At 39.2% G+C, this 9,547-nt stretch overlaps 1 protein-coding gene across 5 annotated transcripts in view; it reads right to left on the bottom strand.

The window, feature by feature from the left end:
- Positions 1 to 9,547, bottom strand: part of Ddx43 (DEAD-box helicase 43) — a 43,614-nt gene that overhangs the window by 23,720 nt on the left and 10,347 nt on the right. For all 5 annotated transcript variants that reach the window (XM_029569865.1, XM_029569869.1, XM_029569867.1 and 2 more), the window contains exons 3-5: positions 8,782 to 8,908; positions 7,548 to 7,646; positions 4,851 to 4,932 (exon numbers count right to left, since the gene is read on the bottom strand). In XM_029569865.1, the coding sequence (XP_029425725.1) occupies positions 4,851 to 4,932; positions 7,548 to 7,646; positions 8,782 to 8,908 (308 nt within the window). The remainder of the gene's footprint in view (positions 1 to 4,850; positions 4,933 to 7,547; positions 7,647 to 8,781; positions 8,909 to 9,547) is intronic.

Below are 9,547 nucleotides of genomic sequence, written 5' to 3'. Positions count from 1 at the left end.
GAGATGCCAGAACCATAGGATGACCACCAAGGACAGCAGTAGGTATGGAATGGAGCTGGCCTGGGTCTGCGAGATGAGCTGAGTGTGCTGTGGATGGCAGAGTCAGAGAAGTGGAGCTACCAGAACCCTCTGGAACCCAGAGGACTGTGAGTGAATTCCAGACATCCAGCCTTGAGCTACTTTGTTGGACTTTGGTTTTGCTTAGATGTGCCTGATTCCTCCCTTTGAAATAAGACAGTACTTGTTTTGGATTTTACAGAAGCCCACCCACAGTTAAGAGATCTTTAAAAGAGACTATGGACTTTTAAGTGTTTGGATTTTTTAAGGACTCTTAAGGTTGTACTGTCTTATGTTGTGATATTAACATTATATCTCAGGGACAAGAATTGGAAAGGTTATGGTTTAATAGTGATGTGTTTGTGTATCAAGTTGACAAGGGGTCAATTGTGCTGGATAGCTTTAGTGTCATCTTGACATACCTAGATTGAGGGGGCCTCAATTGGGGAATTTCCTCCACAGGACTGGCCTGTGGCTGTGTCTGTGGGACATTTTCTTGATTGTTGAGTGATGATGTAGGGCCCAGCCCACTGTAGGTGGTGCTACCCTTGGGCAGGTGGGCCTGTGTTGCATAAGAAAGCAGGCTGAGCAGGGACCAGGGGAACATGTCAGTAAGCAGCATTCCTCCATGGTCTGTGCTTCAGCTCCTGCCTCCAGGTTCCTGCCCTGAGTTCCTACCTTGGGCTCTCTGATGGACTATAACCCAGGAGATGTAAGCCAAATAAACAAACCCTTTCTTCCCCATGTTGGTAGTGGTCAGAGTGTTTTGTCATAGCAATGGAGAAACAAACTAGGACATATACCTAAGAGATCCCCAAAATTCCACCAGAAAACTCCTAGAACTGATCAACACTTTCAATAAAGTGGCAGGTTACAAAATTAATCTACAAAAATCAGTAGCCTTTCTATATACTAATAACAAGCAATTGGAGAAAGAGAGAAAACCTCCCCTTCACAGTAGCCTAAAAAAAACAAAATCTTGAAGTCTGACTAAATATATCAAAATGGAAATTTTAAATCTTTTTTTCTTTTTGTCTTTTTGAGACAGGGTCTCCCTGTAGTTCCAGCTGACCTATAACTTACTATGTAGACCAGGCTGGCCTTGAATTCAAAGAGATCCGCCTGCTTCTGCCTTCTCAGTGCTGGGATTAAAGGCATGTGTTACCATGCCTGGCTGAAAATGCTAAATCTTTATAAAGAAAGAGACTGAAGAAGACACCAGAAGATCGAAGGACCTCCCATGCTCATGGATTAGAAGCATTAATATTGTGAAAAATGATCATCCTACCAAAAAGCAATATATAGATTCAATGCAATCCAATAAAAATCCCCATGACATACTTCACAGAATTGGAAAAAAAATCCTTAAATTCATATGGAAGCACAAAAGACCCAGGCTAGCCAAAGCAACCCTGAGTACAAAGAGCAATGCTGAGGGATTACTATATAAGATCTCGGTACAGAGCTATAGTCATAAAAACAGCATGGTACTGGCACAAAAATAGACACACAGATCAATGGAACATCACTGAAGACCCAAGCCTGAGTACATGCAATTTCAGCCACCTGATATTTGACAAAGGTACCAAGAACACAAAATGGAGGAAAAACAGCATCTTTCAACAAATGGTGCTGGCAAAACTGGATCTCCACCTGTAGAAAAATGAATCTAGATCCTTATCTTTCACCTTGCACAAAGTCAGCTCCAAATGAATCAAAGACCTCAATGTGAAACTCAAAACTCTGAAATTATTAGAAGAAAATATTGGCAATACCCTACAAGATAGGTATAGGAAAGGACTTTCTAAATTGGACACCAGTTGCTCAGGAATTAAGGTTAACAATCAACAAGTGGGACCTCATTAAACTAAAAAGCTTCTGTACAGCAAAACAAACAATCAAGAAAGTGAAGAGAAAACCCACAGAATGGGAAAAAAGTCTTCACCAGTGACACATCTGACAGAGGTTTAATATTCAGATATATAAAGAACTAAAAAAAACAATCAAGAAAATAAATGACCCAATTAAAAGATGGGCTAAAGATCCAAACAGAGTTCTCAAGGAAGAAATAAAAATGGCTAAGAAACATCTTTAAAAGTGTTTAGCATTGTTAGTTATTAGGGAAATGCAAATGAAAACCATCTTAAGATTTCATCTTACCCCAGTCAGACTGGCTAAGATTCAGAGAACAAATGATACCAAATGCTGATGAGGATTTGGGGAAAGGAGAATGCTCATCCACTGCTGGTGGGATTGCAAACTCATGGCAACCCCTATGGAAAGCAGTGTGGAGAACTCTTAAAAAACAAAAAATGTGGCCGGGCGTGATGGCGCATGCCTTTAGATACAGCACTTGGGAGGCAGAGGCAGGCAGATCTCTGTGAGTTTGAGGTCAGTCTGGTCTACATAGTGAGTTCCAGGTCAGCTGGGGCTATAGGGAGACCCTGTTTCAAAAAGATCCCCCCACAAAAAAGAAAGATGAGATGAAATTTGCAGGTAAATGGATGGATCTAGAAACTGTTATACTAAGTGAATGAACACAGACTCAGAAAAACAAAAGAGGTATGTTCTCCCTTATTTGTGGATCCTAGCTCCAAATCCTTACAAACAGCATCCCAGTCACCATCCATCAAAGTACCTTCTTTTTCGAGGACAAAGATTGTTACAGAGTTATACCACTGGTCACACACACAGATTCTCTGTGAATTGCCCAAGCCTAAGTGGCACATTTAGGATGCAACCTCTACATCTAAGACTCACAGAACATAGAACAAGGGATGAAGAGAACACTAATGCATCTTTAAACGCTCATCAATGAATCTCCATCATGCAACAGAGGGCCAGGAACACAAAAGGCCACAAAATGGCCAAAATGCAGAGAATAAGAGTCAGCAGAGTGTGGGTCCTTGGACAAGTTCTATATTGAGGTCCACCCACCCAGGGCTCAGGGACCATTGGAGAAGAGGGGGTGGAAAGAGTGTAAGAGCCAGGGAGGAGGTGCATGACCATATATAAATAGTCCTACAGATGCCAGGGACCCTTCTCATACAAACCTATAGCAATGGTGTCAGCATGCACAAGACCCATGCAAACTTAGGAAGACAAAAACTCAGCATAGAACTGTGGAAATGAACAGCAAGCCCCAATCTTAGTTGAAGAATTATTGGCAGCTGATTACTGCTGGAAGAGCTTATCTTCTTCAAGGGAGAGACTCTAGACAGGCTGAATAAAACCTGGATGAACTTGCACTGAGGGACATCTCAGGACACTAACTTTACATAATAGGCCTTAATACAAATGACAGAATGTATGAACTCCAGTGCGGGGGCTATGGGAGGGTGCCAAAGAGGAAAGGGGAAAAAAGATGATTTTATGTATGAAATACACAAAAATTCAATACAAAATTAAAAAAATAAAAAAATAAAATTAATTTTGGGTCAGGGAAATGGCTCAGTAGGTAAGGGCACTTGCAGCCAGGACTGATGATCTGAGTTTGAGTCCCAGAATCCAGATGGCAGAAGGGAAGAGCTGACTTCTGAAAGCTGTCTTCTGACCTCCACACATACACCATGGCACAAGCATACTCTCGCCCTCACAAATGTAATAAAAAATTAATTTTATGTTAGTATACAAAGTAGTAGGTTTTATTATGGCATTTACATACACGGCATTTTACTTTGTTCTTGTTCATTTTCCTTCCCCACAGTCTTTACCCAACAACTTCCTTTTTAATCCTGTCAACAGTCTGAGGTAGAGCCACACGATTTTGGTGATGGGGAGATGGTTCAGCAGTTAAGAGTACTTGCTACTCTTGCAGAGGAAATGGGTTCATTTCCCAGCAGTAATATTGCATGGGTCACAACTGTCAGATTACAACAGCACCAGGCTCACGTATAGTGCACATACATTTATGCAGTCATTCATGCATACACATAAAAATTTAAAAATCTGTAAAAAATAGAGTAAGCTATTCCAAAAGATCTGATCTACGAGTTTACTGGTAGCATATTGTGGCATACAGCTTCGCAGTAATTTTTTATTTGTTGCAGTTTTGGAGTCCAATTATAGAGACTTGCACATGCTAAGTACTCTACTGTGGAGCTACAACTTCAGCCCTGCTAAGCTTTTTTAATAGGACAAATATATTTTTAAATAATAATAATAATAAAGTAGAGCATATCTATCAACCATTAACAGCCATCTGTTATCATTATCAAGTTTTATGTACTATACATAGACATACTACACTCTGACCAGTAGCATAGTTTTAGTTACACTTATTCACTACACACGTGTGCATAATGCATCACATTCTGTTATGGCAGCCATAACCACTAAGGAAGGGTAATTCTTCAAGTCCATTATAATCCTATGGGACCACTACCATGCAGGCCAAGCTGACTGTGACATTCCCACCAGCATATGACTGTTCAGTTCAGTTCCTCAGCTATAACAGCTGTATTAAGTAAACAACAGCAATGTTTGCCCACTAAAGACAAAAACAGATCAGTGTTCATCATTGCAATATGACTTTTGTTGTTGAAACTCATGGTCCTCCTGTCTCTGCCTCCTGAATGCTGGGATTATTATAGGCATATACCACCATGTCCCACTGCAGTATTCAATACTAATGGTCTAAAATTCATCAAGGAGGACACAACCAAGTTTTCACTAAACAAACATGGAAACTGTCTGTGTGCAGTTTTCCAATATAATCATTCAAAATCCTTCCCTCAAGAGTCAATAGTAATAACTATGTGAGAACACACTAAGGTAAAGAAACAGCTACCTACCTCCAGTTGTCTATTTGCACTTGTGACATTGAGCTTGTCGTTGCTGACTCCATGTAAAAATTTTTCTTAATTGGAGGCAAATCTGGGACAAAGATGACAATCCAAACTTTGATAAATAATGAGAATGTACATTGATTAACACTCATTCAAAGGACAGAAATCCAACTAAAATATATATTCAGTTGTATATGGTTTAGACAGCTCTATATGATGCCACCCAGGCCTAGCCAATCTAAAAGATCTCCTTTTTGTTTCTCTTTCAAATACATTTTCCACCCAGGAATGAATCCTTAATGTTAAACTTTTAATATATGATTCTTACAGGAGATAAAACCACCACGATGAATGAATTTGGTCTCAAACTTACTAGACAGATTTTAATTTTTCTTCAAAGGACCATATCATTAAGTTTTTAAAATTTTTTGCAGTGTTGGTCCTCAAATCTAGGCCTTGCATGTGCAAGAAAAGTGTTCTGTCACTGAGTCAAGTCATCCCAGTCCCCACACTATTACTATTTAAAATTCAAACAGGCAGACCAGCCATGCCTGTAATCCCAGTACTGAGGAGACTGAGGCAAGAAGATTAGGAGTGCCAGGCCAGCCTGGGCTATCTAGTGTGACCTTTTTTAAAAAGTAAGCAAGCACAAATTCATTCTAAGAATTGTTAAGCTTCCTATGACTTAATAATTTTTCTTGTATTTGGCCACTGTCAGCTAGGTTACTCTGTAATCAAATTTTGCTCAGCTATAACATATGTTATTAATATTAATGTTATGGTGGCTGGTTTTGTTTTACTTTGGTTCTGAGGATGGAAGCTGCTTGTTTTTTTTTAAATCTCTCTGGTCTCTCTTATCTGTGGATTGGATCTGTGTTGATGTAGAGATACAAGTTTTGTCCCATGGATGAGCTCACTTGGTTTTGTCTGGTCTTGTGGCTTTCAGACTTTTAGAAGCAGAACATACACTCAAAATATATTTTTTTCTTTCCTTTTTCCTTTTTAAATCCTAACTGGTTTATTGGGCTTGCTAACAGAGCCATAGGGTGCGGGTGCCCCCGCTCCCCATTTACGGCTGTGCTGGAAAGTCCACATTCAAATATAGATCCCGTGACTTCCTGACAGCTGCACAAAATGGTGGGAGAGGTGCCTCATGGTTTTCTTGGCTTATAGGCCCCTAGCCCCCATTGGCAACATTTTTATATGACCTCAGGTATATAAATATACAAAACAGGTAAGCATAGCAAACATTTACTGCTAATAAATCACAGAGAAATTTACTTTGAAATAATTCTTTGGTATACATATAATTTTACTATTTATTTAGTAAAAGAATTAAATATTATTTATTAAAGGCTAAAGCCAATTTGTATTCTAATGAAATGGATATGCTTATTTTTATATGGAAAATTAAATATCGACTGAACAATACTGAAGAATATAGAGCACCTTCAATACTTTCAGAACTGTCAATATTTTGCGCTGGGCATGGTGGCACACACCTTTAATCCCAGAACTCAGGAGCAAAGGTGGGTGGATCTCTGTGAGACTGAGGCTAGTCTGGTCTACATAGCCAGTTCCAGGCCTACTGGGGCTAGAAAAAGACCCTGTCTCAAAACAAACAAACAAACAAACAAACAAAAAAACAAGCAAGCAAGCAACCGAATCCCCAAATCCCAGAATTGTATTTTGATATTCTGATCATCAATACTGAAAATGTTGCGCCACATAAATATATTGTACAAAACTCGAGAAGTATGTTTGGAACACTTTCAAAAATTATTGGAAATTCTGTCCTAATCCTGAAGCAAAACTCATTGAATGATTTTTCAAAATACAATTCCTTAGGAACTCATCCATCAAGTTTTTTTTTTTTTGTCTTTTTTTGAGACAGGGTCTCCCTGTAGTGGGGCTGGCCTGGAACTCACTATGTAGACCAGGCTGGCCTTGAACTCAGAGATCCACCTGCCTCTGCTGGGATTAAGGGTGTTCGCCACCATGCCCAGAACATCTATCAGTTTTTAAAATCAAATATTTCTAACACAGCAGGACATGGTGGTGGTCCTAGCTCTTGGGAGGCAGAGGCAGGTGGATTTCTATGATTAGAGACAAGTCTGATGTACGTAATGAATTCCAGGCTAGCCAGGGCTACATGGTGAGACCCTGTTTCAAAAACAAAAACAAAAACAAAAACAAAAACAAAATAAAAACATTCTAACACAATACACTCCAATGATACACTAAGTCTGTACTTACATGCTGAAGAATGACAGCAGGGAAAAATGAAGAGTCTTATGCTTCCTAAGGCCAGAACACTTTGCACGCACTGTGAAAACACTTCAGTTCATGACACACAGTGTTTCCAATATGAGTAGTGGTGTTTCAGGCAGGTTTTGTTAGCACTGTGTGGTGTGATGGAATGTACAGTGCAAAGAGCACACATTGTGTTCAGAACCAAGGCTGCAGTGAAGTCCAGTCATGCAACATGGGAAAACACACCAGATCCATTATGCGGTTGATTTTGAGTTAATGTTTGGCCACTATATGTTCAGAAAATGTATACTGTTGCCAAATTTTTCGTGACCATCATGTTACATGACCTCATGTGGGTCATGAACAACAAGAAATTGGGTTACAGAGGATAAGAACTGAAGAAAAAAGAAATAGCAACACCATGTTTAATGGTTTCAATATAGCACTGACCTGCCCACTTCTTTTTTTCCCATTTCAAAGCATCTTCTCGAATTTGATCCCAATCTATGAGTGGCTGATCTTCTGTCACGCTGTCATCTATGCTGGTATCTGTTTCAACAGAAGGTTGGAATGCAATAATATCTGTTAAAATTTTTTCAGAAACTAGTTTTAGAGTAAATCCTGCCAGTACAAAATCCTCAATATAATATTTCTATTTTGTGTTTATTCATAACATATTACTACTTGAAATATAAAATCTGTTGTTTCCAGAGTCTGGAGAGAAGGCTCTGTGGGTAAAACACTTGCAGAGCAATCATGAGGACTGTCTTCAGATCTCCAGTTCCCAGGTAAATTTCAAGTGGCATGGAGACTCTCCTGTAATCCCACAACTAGGAAGGCAGACACAGGGACTCTTCAGAGCGAGCTAGCTAGCTAGACTAGCCCAATCGGTGAGCTCTGGGTTCAAGTGAGACCCTGTCTCAATATGTAAGGTGGAGAGCACCCAGTGTCTACCTCTGGCCTCTAAACATAAGCTACATACATCTTCATACACACTTGCACAAATATGCATAAACATACATATGCAAAATACCCCCACAGCACCAATCTTTACCATTATTAAAAAAAGAGCTATTTCATTTTCACTTACGTGTGGCTAAAAGTGAAAACTAGATTTACCCATGATCATAAATAGCCATGGATATTTTTAAACTTTTAGTTATTTCCTCATTTATTTATATTTATTTACTTTGTGTGTGTGCGTGCACTCGTGTGCCTGCACATATGCCATGGGCATGTATGGAGGTCAGAGGACAACTTGCACAATCAATTTTCTCCTTCCACTGTATGGGTTCTGCAGATCAAACTCAGGTCATCATGCTTGATGGTAAGCACCTTCACCTGCTGAACCAAGTCACCAGCCCAATATTATATGATTTTGAAGAAAGTAACCAGGACTTTTACTAGAAAAAAGATGTATGTGTGGATACAGGAAATCTAAAGCTTAGTGTAAGGGCAGGAGTCAGAGCTAGTATTTACACCAAAAGAAGCCAGTTGTGGTGAAGCACAGTTGTAATCCCAGAACTCAGGAAGCTGAGGCAGGAGGACTGTGAGTTGAGGCTGGTCGATGCAACACATGGAGATCCTGTATTTCAAAAACTAAACCAAACCAAACCAACAAAAACATGGAAAGAAGATACTTTTTAAAATTTCTAACACACATAAGTGAGCAAAAATTACTTACCAACCCTGTGTCTTGGATTGTAATTCTGTTGTTTTTTAACAACATTATCTATTTCTGTTTTTGCCTTTGTCTGCATTGCTTTATTGCCAAAAATTCTGATTTCTGCCTCAGGACTTCCTTTTATTACCTAGATGCAAAAAAAAAAAAAAAAAAAAAAAAAAAAAAAAAAAAAAAAAAAAAAAGGAGACACACAGTGAGACTGAAGTCCTCCTTGGCTTCAAATTGTAAGCAAGCAAGCAAAGGCAGACTTGCTATTATTCCATGCCTAGAATCAGGTGGGATCCTATTATGTCCACCTGGATCTGCCTCCCACTGAATGAAGAGGACAATTTGTAAGATTATATTAACAGTGTGAGAGGGAAAAATAAAACAATATGGGGTTAGTGAGATGGCTCAGTCGGTAAAGTGGAAAAAGGTTGGCAACCTGAGTTCAGTCCCCAGACCCTAGTAAAGGTGGAAGAGAACTCTGTACATTGTCCTATGAACTCCAAACACACACTAACCCTACAAACAAGCACACACACACACACACACACACACACACACACACACAAATAAATTTAAAAACATCTTAGTAAATCATTGATTGGACAGGTGATATCACCATGATTGGTGTTCTCTAACCTATAAAATAGTACTTTGAGGGGCTAATTTTATAGGTTGATGATATAGGTGGAGTAGATTAACCACGGGCTATATAGATAAAAGTTTATTGAATTGTTAGGTTAGTTAGGTAAAATTTTAAATTAAAAGGATTCTCTGTATA

Source organism: Nannospalax galili, unplaced genomic scaffold, assembly GCF_000622305.1.
Source record: "Nannospalax galili isolate Female #2095 unplaced genomic scaffold, S.galili_v1.0 scaffold82, whole genome shotgun sequence".
NCBI lineage: Eukaryota > Metazoa > Chordata > Mammalia > Rodentia > Spalacidae > Nannospalax > Nannospalax galili.
The sequence above is the reverse complement of the archived record's forward strand: the minus strand, read 5'-3'. Positions and strand labels throughout refer to the sequence as shown.